Below are 23,419 nucleotides of genomic sequence, written 5' to 3' on the forward strand. Positions count from 1 at the left end.
ACATCATTTTTGCCTTTTTTTTTTTTTTAGGGCCATACCTATGGCATATGGAAATTCCCAGGCTAGGGGTAGAATCAGAGCTATAGCTGCCAGCCTAGGCCATAGCCATGGCAGCTTGGGATTCAAGCCTCATCTGTGACTTAGGCCAGAGCTCGTGGCAATGCCAGATCCTTAAGCTACTGACCAAGGCCAGGGATCAAACCCGCATCCTTGTGGATATTAGTCAGGTTCATCATCTCTGAGCCACAACGGGCGCTCATTTTTGAACTGCAGCTAATCCAGAAAGTTCTTCCCCTACTCCTCTACTTCTTAGAGTTTTATCTTTTTGCATTTAACTTCTAAAGTGCATATGTAATTTATTCTGGTGCATATTATGAGATGAAGGAGTAATTTTTTTCTAAATAGTGATGTCTGGTTTTCTTCCTTTTGAAGAAACATGGCTTACAGAACATATTTTAGGCTCAAGATAACCTTCAAAAAGTCAAATTTTCCACAGGATCATGCAGGAATGTGCAATTATTAGTCCTTACCTTCTTTAACTATGGAATACAAAGACATTCCATCAGATTATTAAGTGTTTGTAACTCACCTGACTCAGGACAAAGCAGTAGTCACAGATACTATCATATCAGTCTTTCAGAGATATATTAAGAAATATCAAAGCTGGAAATGGAAATTGTTAGAAGCTTGGGATTAATAACTTCTTATTTAATGAATTTTCTGATGATATCAGAGTGTTGAAGAAAGTGATACTGGGCGTGTCTGTAAGAAGGAGGACACAATTTCTAATCAAGAAATTGAAAGTAGTTGTCAGTTTAGAACATTACAGAAATGTTATGAGTCTCTGACAATACACCTCTTAAATGAATGAATGGGAATAAGTATAGGTGTCTTCCTATTATTACACAGATGGAGAATGAGTTAGATGCTGCTCGTTCTGAAATAGAACTCCTCAGGAGTCAAATGACAAATGAGAGAATCTCCATGCAGAATCTAGAAGCTTTGCTGGTGGCCAATCGAGACAAAGAATATCAGTCTCAGATAGCACTTCAAGAAAAAGAATCTGAAATTCAGCTTCTTAAAGAACACCTTTGCTTGGCAGAAAACAAAATGTGAGTTGGTTAGCAATATGATCACATAAAGTCCTAGTTCTTAAGTTATTGATACTTGATAGGTTAGTCGTATTTTAAAGCGGGGATTTAGACAATTTAGTGCCACAATTTGCTACTCATTAAGCTGAGGACCCAAAATATTGTGATTTGTCTGGGATTTAGTGCTCATTTCTATTACATCTAAATTTCAGCTTGACTGTCTTTGTTGATTGTTTCCAACAGAGCTTTGGGTATGATAGAACATCTATTGATCTAGCATAATGCCTTTAGAAAATATAACCAGATTAGAAAAAATTAAGCCCTTCCGAAACCAGAAGAATTTTTCTATTTATGGACCTACCTGGTACTGCTGCCCAGTCTTTGTGTTTGTCACATAGTATTTTCCTGTGTACCTATAAGTTGTACAGGATACCTAAAAGAACTGCTGCATCCATAGAATTCTGAAGACTCCACCCAGAGCATTGGTTTTGGTTTTTAAGAATCCCTGTTGCTGTTAGCACCTTGTATTACAAGATTGGAGGGTTAAGTGGAAATGCCCGCCTGGATAGTGAATATTTTACTACTAAACTTGGTCACCTCTCACGAAACCTAATGAGGACCCCTCACCTCTCATCTCATCCCACTTACAATGATTTTTCATCCAGACTCAGCTCCACCCTCCCATCTGGGCAGGGGATATGGGAAAGGGCAAGAACCACGGTCTCAGGAATTAGCCACTCCTAGGAGGCCCTGCCTAAGCAAAGGCTGCAAAACCAGGGCCAGTTCCCTTCAGAAACAGTTTTGAGGTTGTGGCAGCTGTGATTGAGTCATTCTTTTCAGTCACTGCAGATGGGCTTTGGGGATACCTACAACCAGTTCTGCAGGATCATTTCCTCAAGCCTCAGGGAAGTGCACCAAAACTCCCATCTAAAGGGGTACGTTCTGTTTTAGACTGGCTGGTAAATCCTGTCACTTAGAACTGGCAAGCTTGGTACACTTTGTGTTCTTAGTCTCTGAAGTTCGGATTCCAGCAGTCTCTAATGCTGAAAGTCAGCAGAGGATAGAATGTTCTGTGCAAGCAGCATTCATCTTCTGATAGTGTGCCTTTCCACAGGTTTTAAAGGCATTGTTTAACTCTAAGGAAGATCCTGTTAAATTGAAGAGATTTTTTTGACAGTGGATACATCAAATTTCATTACAATTTGGTTAATTAAATATACATATACATACACAGCATGTTCATCATGGTGCTAATAAATTCCTGTATAATGTGTTCTGGAATATGCATATAATACCTTAAAGTGCACTTGTAAAATGAGCTGCAGTAAATAGATAACATTATCCCATTTAAACATAAGGGAAACTGAGACAGAGAAGGTTCAACAACTGAATAGGGCTGGGACAGTTTAGGCTTTTAGTAGGCTACTTTGCACATTTATTACATCTAAAACTGGCATATTTTAGATATACTAATATATGATCTATAAAAATCACAGTTTTGCTTGGATCCAGCTGAGAAACCGTTGCCAACATGTCTTCATATACTTTAAGAGTCATAGCGGTATTTTCCCTTTGATTAACTGTCACTCTTACATTCTGTTCCACAGGGCCATCCAGAGTAGAGACGTGGCCCAGTTCAGGAACGTTGTAACGCAGCTGGAAGCTGATTTAGACATTACCAAGAGACAGCTAGGGACGGAGAGGTTTGAAAGGTTAGTGTGTCTCTACACACTGTTCAGCCTGGAAAGCATTTTTTCTTAGATAACAAAAGATTTTGGTTATTTCATGATGATTAGATTTTAAAGTATAATTTGAAGTACAGCTTCAAATTACAGTATTACTAATGTCACAGATATAGAAAGTTCCTATTGTAGCTCAGTGGTAACAAGCCTGACTAGTATCCATGAAGATGTGGGTTTGATCCCTGTCCTCAGTCAGTGGGTTAAGGATCTGGCATTGCCATGACCTGTGGTGTAGGTCACAGACACGGCTCGGATCTGGCATTGCTGTGGCTGTGGTGTAGGCCTGCAGCTACAGCTCTGATTTGACCCCTAGCCTGGAAACCTCCATATGCCATAGGTGTGGCCCTAAAAAGCAAAAAAAGTAATGTCAGGGATGTAACGTTTAAAAGTCTTACTGTTTTGCCTTAGGGAGAGGGCTGTGCAAGAACTTCGCCGCCAGAATTACTCAAGTAATGCCTATCATTTGAGTTCCACAATAAAGCCAAACACAAAATGTCACTCACCAGAACGAGCTCACCATCGATCTCCTGACCGAGGCCTAGATCGATCATTAGAAGAGTAAGTGGTTTAAGGATCCATTCTTTGGGAGCCATATAGCAATAAAAACAATATTTGAGGAGTTAAGAAAACTCAGTCTATCACTAATAGTGCTATTTAAACATAGTTACATAATGACATATATTGACATAAAAATATTTCTGTAGTTTTGTATACATATGTTAGAAATGACTACTTTAACGTTTACATAAATTATATTTTGAAAATATTATTTTATTTCTACAACATACATTTTTTAATACTTTCATTAGCAAAATATTGGCTATCATAGCACCATAAAACACATATACTCTAGGGAGGTAATTGGCTAATTTTTCAGAGGAAAATATTTTAGATATATTCCTATAGGTCACAAATTTTATAAAAGTATCTTTATTTGGAAATAATTTCAAACTTACAAGAAATTAACAAAACTAAGCATAATTCAAGAACCTCTGTATACCTTCTACCCATGCTCACTATTATTAAGATTTCGCTCCATTTGCTTTTTACGTGTTGATGAGACAACCCACGTGCTGCCTTGCACACTCACTCTTGCCCATGGTCCTTCCTCTTTCTCCCCACCCAGACGTTCTCTAACAATATCCAGTACCTCCAGCTGGAACCATCCTCATGGGTTTCTTCCTTGCCTCCTTCCATTCTGTATGTGTATGTCCTTTCTTGTTCCTCGAGAACCCTGAGCCAACATGAACACGCTAACTCAATGATAGCAGCACACCTACTCATTTGCTTAGTCCCAGTACATTGAAAATACTTTCAGAGTTTCTTTACCTGTGTCACCACAATAAAGAGGCTGACTTAAATAAAAGTTCAGAATCTGTTTGTGGTTCTCCCTTCCTGTCCGCATAAACTACCTACCTTTCCCAAGTCTTGAGGGCATGTAGTCAAATACTGTGCTCATAAATTACTTGGATTAATTACTTTTTCCCCTTTCACCGTGGTTATGGTATACGTTTGAAATAACATTAAATTCATTTGTTTCAGTTTGCCTTCACTTCTCATTTTTTTTTTTATTCTATTGAGATGTTCTAATCAAGAAGAGATGTCTTTCCATTTGTTCGAACTTGCTCTGTGTTATTCAGGAATGGTTTGTAGTGTTTTTTATATAGGTTTTGAACAATTCTTGTTAAGTTGATTCCTAAATATTAATTTTATTTCTTCTTTTCTATTTTTATCTCTTGACTTGTATTCTCTAGTTAATTGCATTTGCTAGTATGGTCAGAATTATGATAAATAGTAGTAGCAAAAGTAGACATCCTTGGAGTTCCTTGGCCAAGCAGTTAAAGATGTGGCTTTGTCACTCTGTTACTCAGGTTATTGCTGGAGCGTGGGTTAAGTCCCTGGCCTGGGAACTTCTGCATGTGGTGTGGGTGCAGCCCCCCGCCCCCACAAAAAAAAGTAGCCATCCTTGTTTTAATTCTGACCTGTATTGGGAGTTCCTCTAGGATTTGCCCATTAAGTAAGATACTGACTTTAGGATTGAGGTTTCTATGTTTTATGACATTAAGAAAATACCATCCAATCCTATTTTTTTTGACATGCTGAGAGAGTGCATTTATACAAAACCACATCACAACATTAAAGGCCCACATAAATCAAGTTACAAGTTTTGTCACTAGACCACACCAGAGTAATTGTGAAAATTAAGTGTTTACAAAACATTAAAAAAAAAAAAGGAAAATAGTTATTCTGTAGGATATATCAGGTATGACTTCTTTAATCCTGGCCATCATTCAACTTCATCTTGACCTTTAACTCTTTAAGTGCTTGTCAGAAGGACTTGTCAGGAGATGCTTGGCCAAATATGACAGATGGCTTTAACTATGAAAAACAATCTTTTCCCCCTTTTGTAGATAAAGCAAGGCTTTGTCTCCCATTAGGCTTGTCCTTCTTCCAGCTTTTCCTTATATTTTCTTTTCTCAAACTCTACCTTCTCTTCAAGCCTGATCCTTAAGAGGTCTTTGGCTTGTCTGCCTGTCTTAAGTGTTGAACTATACTCTAAAGGTTCTTTCACGCTTTCTCTTTGGGGTTGCCATAACTGTACAGCTTTACATTCTCTCTTACATAAACTTGAATTTCAAACTTTAGCACCTCTCACTAATCAGCCATCTGAAGAAAGGATATTGAACTTATGCAAATCCTCTTGGACGACGAGTGTAGAAATCAAGTGGAACATACACATCAACTATAGGACCATAGCGACCAAATCCACGTCGCAAATCTTCAGACCTGGTATCCTCGGCCACATTCCTTATGAACAGAGACATGTCAGCTCCTGAGACATGACCACAGCGTAAGTCTCAGCAGGGACACTAACCGGCTCAGCAAACCGTCCTCAGCTCTCCAATCCTATTTTTTCAAGACTTTTTACTAGGAAAGAATGTTTTCGTCAAGGGCTTTTTTAGCCTCTATGAAGATATGTTTTTTCTCTCTGGAAATATTAATATGTGAATTACATGAATAGATCGTCACCTATTGAACCATCTTTGAATTTCTGGCATAGACCCTACTTGGTCATGGTGTATTTTCTTAGTGTTCACTAATATTTATTTTTGATTTGTGTATCAATATTCATAAGTGGTATTGGTTTGTAATTTTCTCTGTGCTATTATCAAGTTTAGATACCAATGTTATATTTGCTTCAAAAAAAAAGAGATTTGAGAGTTTTTGTTTACTATGCTTTAAAACAATTTAAATAGTTGGGAATTTTCAGATATATTAAGATTTGGGTGAATTTATCTGTGAAACCATGCAGCCTTGGTTCTTACTTGGTGGGGTGTACTTCCTTGATAACTTTTTAAATTTCTTCTTTGGAAATTAGTCTTAAACTTTCTATCTCTACTCTATTTACCTAAAAATTATCCAGGTTTACAGTTATCTAGGTTTTCAAATTTATTTGCACAGAAGTAATCAATGTAGCATCTTATTTTTTAATTTACTCTGTATCAATAGTTATATCCCATTGTCATTTCTTATTTGTAAATGTATGTTTCTCTCTTGTTTGTTGATTACCTTAGTGTATGGTTTGCTCACTTTGTTCATTGCTTCAAAGAACAAGAATTTTGATTTATTGATATATTTTGTATCTTATTAATTTCTGTTTTTGTATATATTATTTGTTTCCTTGTGTTATCTTTTCATTTACTTTATCAGTTTTTTTCCCATAGCTTTTTGAGTTAGAAATTTAATTCATTTACTGCCATTCTTTCATTTTTATTGATAGAGATATTCAGGGCTATGAATTTTTCTGTGATCAGTGCTTTAAATGCATCTAGCAGATTCTGATATGTAGTGTTCTGTGATAATTATTTTTCAGAAATTCTGCAATTTCTGTTTGTATTTTAACTTTTTTTTTTTTTTTTGCCATTTTTTGGGCTGCTCCCCGAGGCACATGGAGGTTCCCAGGTTAGGGGTGGAATCGGAGCTGTAGCTGCTGGCCTACACCACAGCCACAGCAACAGCAACACGGAATCCAAGCCGCGTCTGCGACCTACACCACAGCTCACTGCAATGAGGGATCCTCAACCCACTGAGCAAGGCCAGGGATCAAACCCACAACTGCATAGTTCCTAGTCAAATTTGTTAACCACTGAGCCACGACAGGAACTCCTGTTTGTATTTTAACTTTTAACCAAGAATTATTTGATAGAAAATCCTTTAGTTTCCAGTAAGAATTTTTTTGGTTTGTTTTGGTTTTATTTTTAATTCCCAGAGTTAATGCATTGTGATTATTGACTATTATTGATAATATTTCTATCTTATGGAAACTACTGATGTTTTCTTTGTAATTTACTGTGTGACCAATTTTTATGAATAGTTCACGTGCACTTGAAAAGATGTATTTTTTTCTTAGAGTATAGTGTAGCATATCTAAAAGATTTACCTTTCTATTCTATTTAGTTCTTTTAAAATACCATGTAATTTTTGTTCACTGGACTTTATTTTACTAAAAATGGTATCTTAAAATCTCCTATTATTAGTATGTTTTTTTCTTACATCTATAAATTTTGTTTTATATAAGTGGTTCGCTGTTTTATTTATTGCATAGATATTCTGAACTGTCACGTCTTCATTGTTAATGTGGCTTTTATGAAGTGTTATTTTCTGGTGCATTTAATTTTTTTGGAAGGAGAAAGGGTTGACATCTACTTTGTCTGGTATTAGAGTTAACAACCCCTGCACGCATGCGGTGTGTTCTGCTGCGCCTCGGGAACCGGTCCGGTGCGGAGAGTTCTTCGTCCTGGGAAACGGGGCGCGGCCTGAGAGCAGGGCCACCCCCTCGCCGGTCAAGCACTGCACGTTCGTCAGGAACCGTGTGCTAAACCGCTTGTAGAAGACCTGCTTCTGAGTCGGGATTTTGTGCGTAGCGAAGCAGCTACCTCTCTGCGATCTATTGAAATATTAAATGTGTCGGCCCTCGACACATTTTTTTTTTTTAAAGAAATAAGAAAATGAAAAAAAAAAAAAGTAGAGTTACAACTCCTGTGTCCTTATTGTCTCCACTTGCCTGCTAAATTTTGTCCATCTCTTTAACTTTTTTGAGTCACTGCATTTTAAGTATCTCTCTTGTACCTAGGATGGATTTGAGTTTTGCTTTATAAGCCATTTTGAAAAAATTTTTTAAAAGAAGTTCCTTCACATTATCAATATAGGTGTCAAATTTGACCTCAACCCTGTCATATTATCTTATGATAACTGTGTTTGCTATGTGATATTTACTCTATTTCTTTCTCAATTTGGTTATTCTTCTTTGCTTGTGAACATTTTTTTTTTTATATTCAGGAAGTTTTGTGTTTTGTTATAATGGTTACCCTTCTGTTAATACTTTAGTACTCTTAATGTTACCCCCTTTTAAAAAATTAAGCTTTTTCTATTAGTTTAAATGGCATCCTTTGACTGCCACCTATTATCTAGAAAACAGTCAATGTACTTAATTTACTGATTAAGTAAATTAACCACTGATCTGTTTCCTGTTCCTGTAGTGTTGCCTTTTCCAGTTGTTATATAAATGGAATCACCTAGAGTGTAGTCTGTAGTGGCTGACTTTCACTCAGCGTTATATGTTTGAGATTTACCCAGGTTGTATGTATCAGATTTACTGGATATTCCTTTCAACTACTAAGTAATATTCCATCGTATGGCTGTAACACACTTTCGTTTTGCTTTATTTTACCTTTTATTTTGAAATGATTACAGTCTCAGGGGTAGTTGGAAAAACAGTACAGATAGTCCCACATATCTTCCCCCAGCTTCCCTGATGGCAATATCTTACAAACCGGGACATTGACATTGATATAATTAACTAGTCTATAGGTCTTACTTAGTTTTCACTCGTTTTTACATGCACATATAACATCACAGTCAAGCTACTGAATTGTTCCATCAGCCCCAAGAAACTCCCTCTCTATCCTGTCCTCCTCTCTATCCCCAAGCAAACACCCATTTCTTCTCCATCTCTGTGATTCTGTAATTTTGAAAATGTTGATAAATGGAATCACACACGGGATGTAACTTTCTGAGGTTAGCTTTTCTTAGCACAATGCCTATGAGATCCATCCAAGTTGTATGTGTTAATGGTTCATTCCTTCTTATTATTGAATCCATGTTATTCCATGATATGAATGCATTATAGTGTGTGAAAATTAAGTGAAAAAATATGTGGTATCTGTTTTCCTCCCCAGAAGCTGGAGGGAAAATCCTAAGTATTGCCAAAATAATAGTGGCACTCATCTTTAGTACACTGTGAAATCATCGAATTAAAAATATTAATCTATGTAATTTTTTTTTTCTTCCTTATAGGAATCTTTGCTATCGAGATTTCTGACACGTGAAAAGATTCTTCACACCCTTGGGAGAGGTCAAAATTTCAAACTGATTTTTTTTTTTGCTATATGATTGCATTTATCTTTTGAATGCTTGACAGTGTGAAATGTATTTATTAACAATGTGCCTCTTAATCTCTGTTTTCCTGTGCCTTATCACGGTGATCTGAGATGACTTATAAAAACAGAAATCAAAAAATGCATATGGCTCTTTCTATTCATACAGTAATAGTGAGTGTAAAATCTGCTTACTTCACTATTGAACACTGTTTTGTTAACTATCTGGAGTAAATAAAGAAGCTTATAAAAAGAGGGGACAGTGTTTTTATAAAACTGATTTTTTTCTTTGTGATTTATTCTTTCATGGCTGGACAAGTTGTGCCAAAATAGACAGAGTTGACCAATTCTGGCCTGGGACCCCATATTCCATTTTGGAACCATAAGTTCCAGGCTGTAATCTGACTTTAGAGCAGTAGATAGTAGGTGTGTGTCAAGGTTTTTTTAATCCATAGTGTTGTACCACTAATTAACATACATTTTCAACAATTGTTTACCCCTACTATTTTAGAAAGGTAGGTGATGCTATAACTGTCAAGAATGTAAGATTTTTTAAAAAGATTTGTATTTTTAATGCGTTTTTCTTAAAATATTAAAATATTGCAGTCAACTCAATTGCTATTTAATTTGATTTTTTTGCCTGTGCAGCTATCTATAATGTAGAGTAACAAGTTCAGTAATGGTTCCTTACTTCCCCTAAAGGCTCCTAAATCTCTTACCTTTTCTGTCCATTGACTTTGCTTTAATGTTGATGTTACAGTCTGAACCCTACTGTATTTTACTGATATAAGCTCTTTGTACTCTGCGGGGAGCCGAGGAGATGCAGGCACTCCAGGAAGGGACCTTGCCTGATGACCAAAAAAAACAACAACCCCGAAGGCAGGTTCCTAACCAAGGAAGGGAGCTCACCTGAATGGTACAAGCCGAAGGTGGACTTCTGGTCAGGATAAAAGCCTGCCTGTACGATGAAAAACCGAGGCAGGCTGAGGCCTTCCTGTGCAGTGCAATCCGAGGGCAGGCCTCAGATTACATGGCTCTCTTGTAGATGTTGATGGGGAAGAATTGGGGCTCTCCCGGGAAAACAATTTCCATGTTTGCGCCGGAGAATATGGATTGTTTCTCGGGTGACCTAGTCTTTCCTGTTGTTTTACTTGTTATTCAGTTTTTCCTCAGTCTTTCCTGTTATTTGCTTATTATTCTTATTTTCCATTCTTATTTTCCTATGGTGATTTGTGATTTAACAAAATACAACAATAATATAATAAGAATTTCATCCTGAAGGACTTTCCCCCTATTCAAATCCAATTTAATTAAAAACATAGTGTTTATCTACTAACTAGTTATACAGTAAACTTAAGAGTTAGGATTTTAATGAGGTTCATAGAAGTTAGACATGTATTGTTCATGATCAAAAGAAACCTAGCTATGAGTTTTGTCCTTGATTTTAGAAGCTTTTAAGTGATAGCTAGTTAAGCTGATTTATATTTTCTCATACTGTCTTCCTGCCATAACGCTTTAAAGATAAGCACTAATCTAAAAACAAGATTTGTGAACATCAAATCCTTATGTCTGCGACCTCTTCACCTTGTAAAGATTGACTGGCCATGAGATGATTTGTACTGAGTCTCCTCCTTTCCACATGATGTATTGTACCTATTTGTCCTTGAATTGTACTCATTAAGTTTAGTTAAGTTAAAGATCTTAGAACATGATGTATAGCTGCTGTACCATGTGATTGGAGAACAAAATCTAAAAGTTAACCAATGTACTTTTAACACTGTGATGTAATCTGTAGTTAAAAACTGTCTATATAAACAATCATCTATGCCAATAAAATTTGAGCAGTCCAGCGCTCTGAAAGAGACAAAGAGGCTGTCTCCGTGTGCATTCGCTGACGCTGTCCATCCCTGACAGGGTGTGCATCCCTGGCCGCTGGAGCTGGACTCCGGCAGTACTCTTGCCATTTTAATAAAAAAAAAGTCCTGTCATTAATAGTATTCATATGATGGAGGCAGTTTCTCATTGTACATAGTCACTATTCATCATGACTACAGGGAACTAAGTGTCATTTGCCCTGTGCACTTAGCACATTGTATGCGGAGAGGGCAGAGTGTAGGGAGAGGAGCTACAAGAGAGTTGGGAATGAAGGACACACGAAAATATTTCCATACCTGGAGTTCGCACTGTAGCTCAGTGGTAACAAACCCGACTAGTAACCATGGGGTGCGGGTTTGATCCCTGGCCTTGCTCAGTGGATTGAGCATCCAGTATTGCCACAGCTCAGATCTCGCGTGGCTGTGGCTGTGGCATAGGCTGGCAGCTGCAGCTCCAATTCAACCCCTAGCCTGGGAATTTCCATATGCTATGGGTGCAGCCCTAAAAAGACAAAAAAAATAATTTCTATACCTGATTAAAAGTATGCTGTAGTTGACTTGTGCCATTAATTGCAGAATACTCAAAAGGAAAAGTATATGGTAAGTATAAAGAGCCAACATTATCCAAAGGTAGAGGCACCTTAACTGTATTCTTATAGTAAGAAAATATTATTTCTTATAGTAAGTAATACTTAAGAAATGTATTGTTTTACATGAGATTGTAATTGCTTGATGCAGATGTATAACAGCCTATTGATATGGTAAAGACACAATACAAAAAATGCTATAAAATACACAATATAAAAACTAGACCAAACATATTCGTTGTTTGATGACAAATCTCCTGAAAAAGAGCTCTCAGCTGTGAAATGTCATATTTAATATAAAACATCCACTTTTGCTGAAGTAAGGGTGTTTTAGAGGAGGATTGTTAACCCTCTGAGTTAAATATCATAGGCACTGGTTCTGGATAGGCCAGAACTGAATTCAGCAGCATTTCCTCTTTGCAGTCTCTGCCCTGGTTTCCCACCATGGAGTGTCACCAGCTACTATGTCAGATGCCAGACTCCTGAGTCCAGGTCACTCCCTTCCCTTCTCACTTCACATATTTAGTCAACTTAAATGTTACTTCCTACTACACAGTATTGCTGAAAAAAAATTAAAGACTGAAATAAGTGGAAAAACATCCCCCATTCACAGATTAGAAGACAACATTATTAAGATGAAATATTCCCCAAACCACCTTCAAATTAAATACAATCCTTATCAAAACCCCAATGGAGTTTATTTAATTTATTTATTACAGAAATGGAAAAGCCAATCCTATTCCAAATGAGACAGCTTGGGGGTGGGGGATGCACTGAAGGTTTGGGATGGAAATACTGCAAAATTTTGTTGTGATGATTGTTGTATTATATGTATTATATATGTATATATGTATTACACCTATAAATGTAATAAAATTCATTAAGTAAAAAAAAAAGAAAAAAAGAAAAGCCAATACTAAAATTCATATGGAATTGCAAGGGACCCAGAATAGCTCGATCTCTCTCTCTCTTTTTTTTTTTTGCCACAACCATGGTATGTGGAAGTTCTGGGGCCAGGGATCAAATCCATGCCACAGCAGTGACAATGCCAGATCCTCAACCTGCTGAGCCACCAGGGAACACCATTGAAACAGAAGAACAAAGTTATAGGATTCACATTTCCCAATTTCATGACTTACTGCAAAGTTGTAGTAATCAAAATAGTATAGTACTGGCATACAGATAGACATAGGATCAATGGAATAGAATTGAGAGTCCAGAAATCCATGCACATCTGTGGTCAATTGAGTTTTGACAAGGGTGTCAAGATCATTCAATGGGAAAAGAATAGTGTCTTCAACAAGTGCCACTAGGACAAATGGGTATCTCATGCAAAGGGATGAAGTTGGACCCTGGCACACACCACATCCAGAATAACTCAAAAGGGATCATAGATTTAAATGCTAAAGCTATAGAACTCTTTGAAAACGAAGAGGCAAATCTTCACGACCTTGTATTTCACAGTGGTTTCTTAAATATGACTTAAATGAAAAACAACAAAAATAGATAAATTGGACTTCATCACAATTAAAAAACTGTGTGCATCAAAGGACATTATCAAGAAAGAGAAAGGTAACCCCAGTAATTTGAGGACATATTTGCAAATCATAGATCTAATAAGGTTGTAATGCCCAGAATATATAATTTTTACAGCTCAACAACAAAATCCAGATATTCCTTTAGTCATACTTCCATCCTATCCATTCTCCACCCTGTAATTAGAGAAATATTTTTAAAGCTGGAACTTGATCACTTCTGTCTCCACACATGCATGCTGTGAGTACCAATTTTTATCATTAGACTAAAAGCCAAGGTCTTTAATGTCACCTTTACAGACCTCTCTGATTTGGTTCTTTTAAAAAATTTTTATCTCTTCAACTTCATACCTCACCCCTACCTTACAATTATATATTACAGTTATTCTGAAGTGCCTTCAATACTCAGAACAGTTTAAGCTCCTTTGTCTCTTGGCCTTTGCATATTTCCTCTGTGTGCATCACCCACGTTTCTCTCTCCTGTCAGCCTGGAAAATTCTTCTTTGTTTTAATATCGTGTCCTCAGCAACTAGCACAGGGCCTGGCATACCCTATATGCTTAATAATTGTTTATTTTTTAAAAATGATAGTCTTCGTATTTCTTGTCTAGTTTCTGTGTTCTCCTATTCATTATTAATTTCACTTAACCTGTGTTCTTTGCATTCTTTTTAAAAAATTACTCAATGAATTTTATTGCATTTATAGTTGTGCAACAATCATCACAACCCAATTTTATAGCATTTCCAACCCAAACCCCCAGCACATCCCCCAACTCCCAACCTGTCTCATTTGGAAAATACTAGTTTTTCAAAGTCTGTGAGTCAGTATCTGTTCTGCAAAGAAGTACATTGTGACCTTTTTTTTAGATTCCACATGTAAGTGATAGCATATGATGTTAGTGTCTCACTGTCTGACTGACTTCACTTAGCATGATAATTTCTAGGTCCATCCATGTTGCTGCAAATGTCATTATTTATTTACTTTTAATGGCTGAGTAATATTCCATTGTGTATACATACCATATCTTCTTTATCCACTCCTCTGTCAGTGGACATTTAGGTTATTTCCATATCTTGGCTATCGTGTGGAGTGCTGCAATGAACACTGTAATACATACATCTTTTCGAGTCATTGTTTTCTTGGGATAGATGCCCAGAAGTGGGATTGCTGGATCAAATGGTAATTCTATTTTTAGTTTTTTGTGGAATCTTCATACTGTTTTCCACAGTGGTCACACCAATTTACATTCCCACCAATCCAACAGTAATAATAGGGTTCCCTTTTATTCACACCTTCTCCTGCATTTATTGTTTGTAGACTTTTTGATGATGGCCATCCTGACCAGTGTAAGGTGTTACCTCATAGTGGTTTTGATTCGAATTTCTCTAATGATTAGTCATGCTGGAACATCTTTTCATGTGTTTTTTTGGCCATCTGTATCTCTTCTTTTAGAGAATTGTCTGCTGAGATGTTCTGTCCATTTTTTGATGGGGTTGTGTTTTTTCTTTTTTTGGTATTGAACCATAGAAGGTCTTTATAAATTTTGGAGATTAATCCCTTGTCAGTTGCTTCATTTGCAAATATTTTCTCCCATTATGTGGGTTGTCTTTTCATTTTGTTTAGGGTTTCCTTTGCTGTGCAGAAACTTTTAAGTTGAATTAAGTCCCATTTGTTTATTTTTATTTTTATTGTCATTACTCTAGGAGGTGGGTCTGAGAAGATATTGCTGTGGTTTATGTTGGGGAGTGTTTGGCCTGTGTTTTCCTCTTAAGAGTTTTATATTATCTGGTCTTATATTTAGGTCTTTAATCCATTTCAATTTTATTTTTGTGTGTGGTATTAGGAAGTGTTCTAATTTCATTCTTTTACACATGGCTATCCAGTTTTCCCAGCACCACTTATTGAAGGGGCTGTCTTTTCTCCATTGTATATCCTTGCCTCCTTTGTCATAGATTAGTTGACTGTAGGTGTGTGGGTTTAATTCTGGGCTTTCTATCCTGTTCCACTGATCTATATTTCTGTCTTTGTGCCAGTACCATATGGTTTTGAGGACTGTAGCTTTGTAGTATAGTCTGAAGTCAAGGAGACTGATTCCTTCAGCTCCACTTTTCTTTTTCAGAATGTATTTGGCTATTCTGGGTCTTTTGTGCTTCAAACAAACTTAAAATATTTTGTTTGAGTTCTGTGAAAAATATCCCTGGTACTTTGATAGGGATTGCATTGAATCTGTAGATTGCCTTAGGTAGTATAGTCATTTTGATAAAATTGATTCTTCCAGTCCAAGAGCATGATATGTCTTTCCATCTGTTTGTGTCATCATTGATTCTTTCATCAACAGTTTTCGGTGTACAGGTCTTTTGTCTCCTTAGGTATGTTTACTCCTAGGTATTTTATTCTTTTGGATGCGATGGTAAATGGGATTGCTTTCCTAATTTCTCTTTCTGCTCTTTCATTGTTAGTGTATAGAAATGCCATCGATTTCTGTTTATTAATTTTGTATCCTGTGACTTTGCCAAATTCATTGATTGGCAATACAGTTTACTGATAGTGTCATTGGGATTCTCTAGGTGTAGTATCTTGTCATCTGCAAATAATGATAGTTTTACTTCTTCCTTTCCAATTTGGATTCCTTTTATTTCTTTTTCTTCTCTGATTGCTATGGCTAGGACTTCCCAAACTATGTTGACTAGCAGTGGTGAAAGCGGACATCTTTGTCTTGTTCCTGATCTCAGCAGGAATTCTTTCAGCTTTTCACCATTGAGAATAATGTTAGCTCTGGGTTTGTCATATATGGCCTTTATTATGTTGAGGTAAGTTCCCTCTGTGCCCACTTTCTGAAGGGTTTTTATCAGAAGTGGGTGTTGGATTTTGTTGAAGGCTTTTTCTGCATCTATAGAGAGGCTCATATGGTTTTTATTTTTCAGTTGGTTAATGTGGTGTATCACACTGATTTGTAGATATTGAAGAATCCTTGCATCCCTGGGATAAATCCCACTTGATCATGATGTACAATCTTTTAATGTATTGCTTGATTCGGTTTGCTAGTATTTTGTTGAGGATTTTTGCATCTATGTTCATCAAGGAAATTGGCCTGTAATTTTCTTTATTTGTGGTATCTTTGCTTTTGGTTATCAGGGTGACAGTACTCATAGAATGAGTTTGGGAGCATCCCTTTCTCTGCAATCTTTTGGAATAGTTTCAGAAGGATAGGTGTTAGCTCTTTAAATGTTTGATAGCATTTCCCTGTGAAGCCATCTGGTCCATTACTTTTGTTTGGTGGAAGTTTTTTTTTTTTTTTTTTTTTTTTGTCTTTTTTGTTGTTGTTGTTGTTGTTGCTATTTCTTGGGCTGCTCCTGCGGCATATGGAGGTTCCCAGGCTAGGGGTTGAATCGGAGCTGTAGCCACCGGCCTGTGCCAGAGCCACAGCAACGTGGGATCCGAGCCTCGTCTGCAACCTACACCACAGCTCACGGCAACGCCGGATCGTTAACCCACTGAGCAAGGGCAGGGACCGAACCCACAACCTCATGGTTCCTAGTCGGATTCGTTAACCACTGAAGCACGACGGGAACTCCTGGTGGAAGTTTTTAATCACAGTTTCAACTTCAGTACTTGTGACTGGTCGATTCACCTTTTCTATTTCATCTTGGTTTAGTCTTGGAAGATTGTACTTTTCTAAGAATTTGTCCATTTCTTCTAGGTTTTCCATTTTATTGGTGTATAGTTGCATATAGTATCTCTTATGATCCTTTGTATTTCTGTGATGTCCATTGTAACTTCTTTTTCATTTCTAGTTTTATTGATTCAAGTCCTCCCTCTTTTTTTTTTTTTTTTTTTTTTTTTTTTTTTTTGTCTTTTTGTCTTTTTGCTATTTCTTGGGCCACTCCCGCAGCATATGGAGGTTCCCAGGCTAGGGGTCAAATCGGAGCTGTAGCCACCAGCCTACGCCAGAGCCACAGCAACTCTAGATCCAAGTCACGTCTGCAACCTACACCACAGCTCACAGCAACGCCAGATTGTTAACCCACTGAGCAAGGGCAGGGATCGAACCCACAACCTCATGGTTCCTACTAGGATTCTTAACCACTGCGCCACGACGGGAACTCCCTTCCCTCTTTTTCTTGATATATCTGGTTAAGGGTATATCAATTTTGTTGATCTTTTCTTTTTTTTCTTTTCTTTTTTTTTTTTTTTTTTGTCTTTTTGCCTTTTCTTGGGCCACTACTGAAGCATATGGAGGTTCCCAGGCTAGGGGTTGAATCGCAGCTATAGCTGCTGGCCTACGCCAGAGCCACAGCCACGCAGGATCTGAACCACATCTGCAACTTACACCACAGCTCACGGCAACACCGGATCGTTAACCCACTGAGAAAGGGCAGGGATCGAACCTGCAACCTCATGGTTCCCAGTCAGATTCGTTAACCACTGCGCCACTACGGGAACTCCAATTTTGTTGATATTTTCAAAGGAACCAGCTTTCCGTTTCATTGATCTTTTCTGTGGTTTTCTTCATTTCTATTTCATTGATTTCTGCTCTGATCTTTATGATTTCCCTACTTCTGCTAACTTCAGGTCTTGACTGTTCTCTCTCTAGCTGCTTTAAATGTAAAGTTAGGTTGCTTATTTGAGCTTTTTCTTGTTTCCTGAGGTAGGCTTGTATTGCTATAAACTTCCCTCTCAAAACTGCTTTTGCTGCCTCCCATAGGTTTCAGAGTGTTGTATCTTTGTTGTCATTTGATTCTAGGTATTTTTTAATTTCCTCTTTGATTTTTTCAGTAATCCATTGGTTGTTTAGTAGCATGTTGTTTAGTCTCCACATCTTTGTGTTTTTTGCTTTTTTTTTTCTCTTTGTTGTTTTCTAGTTGTATAGCTTTGTATCGGAAAAGATGCTTGATATGATTTCAAGTTTCTTAAAAGTTATCGAGGCTTGATGTGTGGCCCAGAATGTGATCAATCCTAGAGAATGTTCCATGTGCACTAGAGAAGAATGTGTATTATGCTGATTTTGGATGGAATGTCCTATAAATATCTATTAAGTCCCTCTGGTCTAATGCCTCATTTAAGGCCTGTATTTCCGTGTTGATTTTCTGTCTGGATGATCTGTCCATTACTGTAAGTAGGGTGTTAAAGTCCCCTGCTATTACTGTGTTATTATCAGTTTCTCCTTTTAAGGTTGTTAGCTGCATTCCCTGGAAGCGTATAAAGCATAGGTGGTTATGATCCTAGGTTCTAAGGTTCCACTGCTTGACTTTACATGTCTCTTCATAGATGTGTACCTGGGCAAGTTAGCACCTTCTACATTTTATTTTCCTTATCTCTAAAAGGTATATTTATAAACCTAAGTCTAAATATAATTCTGTGGTTTAACTGAAATAATATGTCTAAAGTGCTAAGTCTCAGTATCAAGAGAGAAAACTTGGAGGTTTGGTCATCCTCAGCAGGTATGGGATAGGCAAAAGAAAAAGCTTTCTGTGTGTTAAATTGCTTGTTGCTGTACTTGAAGGAAATTTTGCATCTTATATGTTTAGTAAAACAAAGATCAAACCTCATAATACTTCAACAACAAGAAAAAATAAAATATACAAATATTCCACTTTTGTCCCTCAGAAATGAAGAGTTATTATTTTATGTTTATTGTGTTTTTGGAGGTAATGTTAATTATATGCATGGTAACATAAGCTGTTATCTATTTAGTTAAGATGAATATGGTGTCCTGGTTTAAAGATCTAAGGGGAAAAAAAATCTATCTTCTACTTGCCACCTACTTATATATGTTTTATTGAGCTGGAGTTAAACCAGTTTTATCTCAGTAGGAAACAAACATTATAGTAATTATCAATGCATTTGCATCATCTTTTGGGCTATAGCGTTTGACATATTTGAGGCCATTTTGCAAAATTCTGAATTAGAAGCCTTCAGGCTCCTTGATAAGGCAGAAATCTCTTCTGCTTCCTAGTTTTCTTAACAGGTCATGGAATCTCAGGGATTGTTATTAAAGGCCCAGTTTCTTTCTTAATGTTTCCATCAAAGTCAAGGCAATTAGAAGCCTACCTCGAGGGCAGCTAATTAACTCCATCTGTGCATGTTGGAACTTCAGGATAACAGCCTCTGTACAAACAGACCTATGGTTTGGCTTTTCTGATGAGAGTAATGGAGAGAGTCAGGAATATGCCTCATGGTCATCTTGTTTCTGACTTTATTTAAGGAAAAGATTTTTTGTTTATCTGTATTTAGGTATAAGCTTAATTTGGTATATATTTTCACATAGTTTTTCCTGTTTTTCTTTCACTGTAGCGTTGCCACATTTTTTGCCAGTTCAGACTCAGGTACCAATGTCTTTCATGTAGTAGATTTCCATAAGTATTTGCTAAATGAATGAAACCTGGTTTTTGCATTCATCAGGACCAAAGGTTTGCCTCAGTCCTTCCTGTAACTCCAAGAACCCACCCCAGTAAATTGAGCTCCAGTGCGTATAGCTTAATGCATTTCCCCATGCCTCTGCTGAATGGCTGGAAAAGACTCTGCTTGGCTGAGAGATGCTATCAAACTGCATTTACATTTTTTTGGTCTTTTTAGGCCACACCTGCAACATATGGAGGTTCCCAGCTAGGGGTAGAATCAGAGTTGTAGGTGCCAGCCTACGCAACAGGCACAGCAACACCAGATCCAAGCCACATCTTCAACCTACACCACAGCTCATGACAACACTGGATCCTTAACCCACGTAGCGAGACCAGGGATCAGACCTGTTTCCTCATGGATGCTAGTCAGTTTCATTTCCGCTGACCCATGACAGGAACTCCTGAATTTATGTTTTTGAAACATGACCCACTTCACCCTCTCAAAGTTTCTAGCTACATTAAACATAGCTTTAATACATCTATGTAATTATATAATAATTTCCTCAGACAAAAGCAGACAGTGAGTCTTTGCAGAAGTGAGTTAAAGGCAGATCTGAAGAAGATAGTCACAAACAGGAAACAATTCTTCCTTAGCTGCCCCAGGTTGTCAAATTTAATAATTAAGTTAATCCATGATGGAACAAGTCCCTTTGACCATATTCAGGACTTCTATTTGGAAGTGGACACTTAATACTGGGTTTTGTATGCATTAATGCAAAAATTTGATTACCTCTATTAGAAGAAAGTTACGTTGAATGCCTTTTTAAAGAAAACACCACCTAGTCACAACTATACAGACTAGTGAAAGCTTTTTATGATAGGCAGTTGAACGTTGTGGGTTTATCCATAAATTTATACTTATATCTTTTTATATATTATGTATCCACTTCCAATTTCCTTTGGTAAAAAAGTTTCCATATGTTAACAAGTTCTAAAGTGATCAGAACTTTACACTTGCTCTGGATAAAAGAAAAGACTTTTTTACCTCCAATTGTGTACCTTGATTGAATCGTGGCTACTGCTGTAACTGATCTGCATTGGACTAAGACAGTGCCAATTGTAGCATCTTTCAAATCCCTCTCTAATCTACAAAACATAGTCACTTGTGAAGTTTGAATGGTTCAGAGACAAGGATTTTCTGTAAGTAGATCAACAATAAAAGACTTCAGATTTCACCAGGCTCCCATCTGGTAGTAGGTTAGCTTTCAAAGGTTTTGAAATAAACACCTTCACTGGGACACGTAGGTAATACATACATGAAGCGTTAGAACAGTGTCTCCCTTTATAGCAGTGAACAGCAGATTTCCACAGGTTAATGCTGAAGAGAAAGAACGAATAGGAATCATCTATTTGAGGAGTTTTCACAGAAACTCTCTGGATGCCTCTGTGCTATTCTTTGTGCTCATTGTTTCAAGTTCCTGGGGTACAATAATGCGGATGTCTCTGGATTCTACAATGAGACGTAGGACTTTGTCCTTTTTTGGTAAACAATGTCTTTGTGACCATGGTCTATAGGATCATAAAGCTGACATCCGATATGCCAGATACACAGGGAAAAGGCTCGAAAATGTCACCTATAGGGAGGAGGAAAGAAGTATTTGATCCCAATTTCCTGTATTTCATTATTAGAAAAATCTAATAAATAAAAGTAAAATCTCAGCAATACTTCACGGAGTGCAAATTTTGCTGTAAAGTATTATAACCACAAAATGAATTATCATGAATACACATAAAACCACTGCCTGGCTGGGTCCAGATCCAGAGCAGATCTAGTGTCTCAGCAGTTTTCCTGGTACCCCATCCTTGCCTCATCAAACAACCAGGAAGGATCTTGATTTCTGAGACTTAGAGTTTAGTTTTGTCTATTTGGAGGCTTTTTAGAAATAGAATTCTAGTGTATATCTTATTATTTTTTCACAATATTTTGTCTCTGAAATTTATCCACATTGCTAAATGTAGTGAGAGATTCTGTTTTTTTTTTATTTTCATTTTTGTGTATTATTCCATTTATTGATTTATCCTTCTGGTAGTGGACCTCTGGGTTGTTTCCTGACTTGGGATGGTATGAATGCTGCTGCCGTGAACATTTATGTGCAGTCTCTTGGTTCATGTGTGATATGTCTAGAAGTGGAATTACTGGGTTAAAGAGAATGCCTATCTTTACCTTAGTAAATAATGCCAAACTGTTTCCCGAGGTCATGCACTAATTCACACATCCTCCAACTGTCAAGGGGGTTCACAGGGCTCCACAAGCTTGGCACTGTCCATCTTTTTCTTTTTTGTCCTGGTGGCAGGTGTATAATGGTGTCTCACTGTGGCTGTGATTTACATTTCCATAGTGACTTAATGTGGGTCTGTATCTTTTCAGATGCTTATTTCCCAGCTGGTTTACATATTGTGAAGCTCCTATTCAAGTCTTTTACCTTTCTGTTAGGTTTTCTGCCTTATTAATTTAGAGTTCTTTATGTATTCTGGATGTAAGCTCATGCATGTGTTGTGAATAACCTTCTACTAAGTCTTGCTTTTCACTCACTTAGTGGTATCTTTTCTTTCCTTCCTTCCTTCCTTCCTTCCTTCCTTATCATGCCCACAGCATGCAAAAGTTTCCTGAGCAGGGATCAAACCAAGCCATAGCTGTGACAACACCGGATCCTTAACTTACTATGCCACAGGAGAACTCCTTAATGGTGTCTTTTAATAAACAATTTCTTGGAGTTCTCTTGTGGCTCAGTGTGGTTAAGAATCTGGCATTGTCACTGTAGCAGCTTGGGTTGCTGCTATGGCACACATTTGATCCCTGACCTGTGAACTTCTGTATGCTGTGGATGTAGCAAAAAAAGGGGGGAAAATTGTTAATTTTAATAATACCCAATTGATCAACAATTTCCTCTATGAATATGCATTTTTCTGTCCTATTTAAGAAAAAATTTCCTGAGGTTACAATGACATCTCATATTTTCTTTAGTAAACTTTACTTTCTTGTTAATTTTATTTATTTCTTTGTTTATTGGTGCACACATGGCACATGGAGGTTCCCGGGACAAGGATCTAACCCATGCCACAGCAGTGACAACAACGCCGGATCCTTAGGCTGCTGAACAAGGTGAAGAATTGAGCCCGAATCCTCAAAGAAACAACAATGGGTCCTTAACCTGCGGAGCCACAAAGGCAACTCCCTTAATTTTAGAACAATCCATCTGGAATTGATTTTAATGAACAATTGAGGTATGTGTTGAGATTTTTAACATTATAGGTTTCCAATTAACTGGACACTTTATGTCAAAAAAGAATGTTTCTCCCCCATGCTTTGTCCTGTAAGTGTCCAGATATGTGTGGGTTTGTTTGGGGCCTCTTTATGCTATTCCATGGGTCAATTTTTCTATTTGACAAATGTTTTCATTACTGTATCTTTGCAACAAAGTCCTGCTATCTCCTAGAGCAGATCCTACCATGTTATTGTTCTTCTTCAAAAACATCTTGACTCTTTTTGTGTTTGCATTTCCACATAATTTAAAAATCACCTAGTGATATTCCATTTAAAACTTGTTATGATTTTTAATTTACACATAAATTGTGGATATACTTGGAGAGAACTGACACTTTCCTCATACTGAGTTCATGAACATATATACTTCTACTTATTTGATTTTTCTCAGTAATCTTTTTTTTTTTTTTTTTTTTTTTTTGTCTTTTTGCCATTTCTTGGGCTGCTCCCGTGGCATATGGAGGTTCCCTGGCTAGGGGTCGAATCG

The 23,419-nt window shown here is 37.2% G+C and overlaps 1 protein-coding gene across 11 annotated transcripts in view; it reads left to right on the plus strand.

Annotated features, from left to right (window-relative positions):
- The window catches only part of TSGA10 (testis specific 10), a 121,920-nt gene extending 112,395 nt beyond the window's left edge, over nt 1–9,525 (plus strand). For 10 of the 11 annotated variants that reach the window (XM_021087209.1, XM_021087203.1, XM_021087204.1 and 7 more), the window contains 4 exons: nt 910–1,112; nt 2,699–2,803; nt 3,242–3,391; nt 9,191–9,525. In XM_021087209.1, the coding sequence (XP_020942868.1) occupies nt 910–1,112; nt 2,699–2,803; nt 3,242–3,391; nt 9,191–9,215 (483 nt within the window). In that variant the 3' untranslated portion in view covers nt 9,216–9,525. The remainder of the gene's footprint in view (nt 1–909; nt 1,113–2,698; nt 2,804–3,241; nt 3,392–9,190) is intronic. The other variant, XM_021087201.1, reaches the window with a different exon arrangement.

This window comes from Sus scrofa, chromosome 3, assembly GCF_000003025.6.
Source record: "Sus scrofa isolate TJ Tabasco breed Duroc chromosome 3, Sscrofa11.1, whole genome shotgun sequence".
Taxonomy (NCBI): Eukaryota; Metazoa; Chordata; class Mammalia; order Artiodactyla; family Suidae; genus Sus; species Sus scrofa.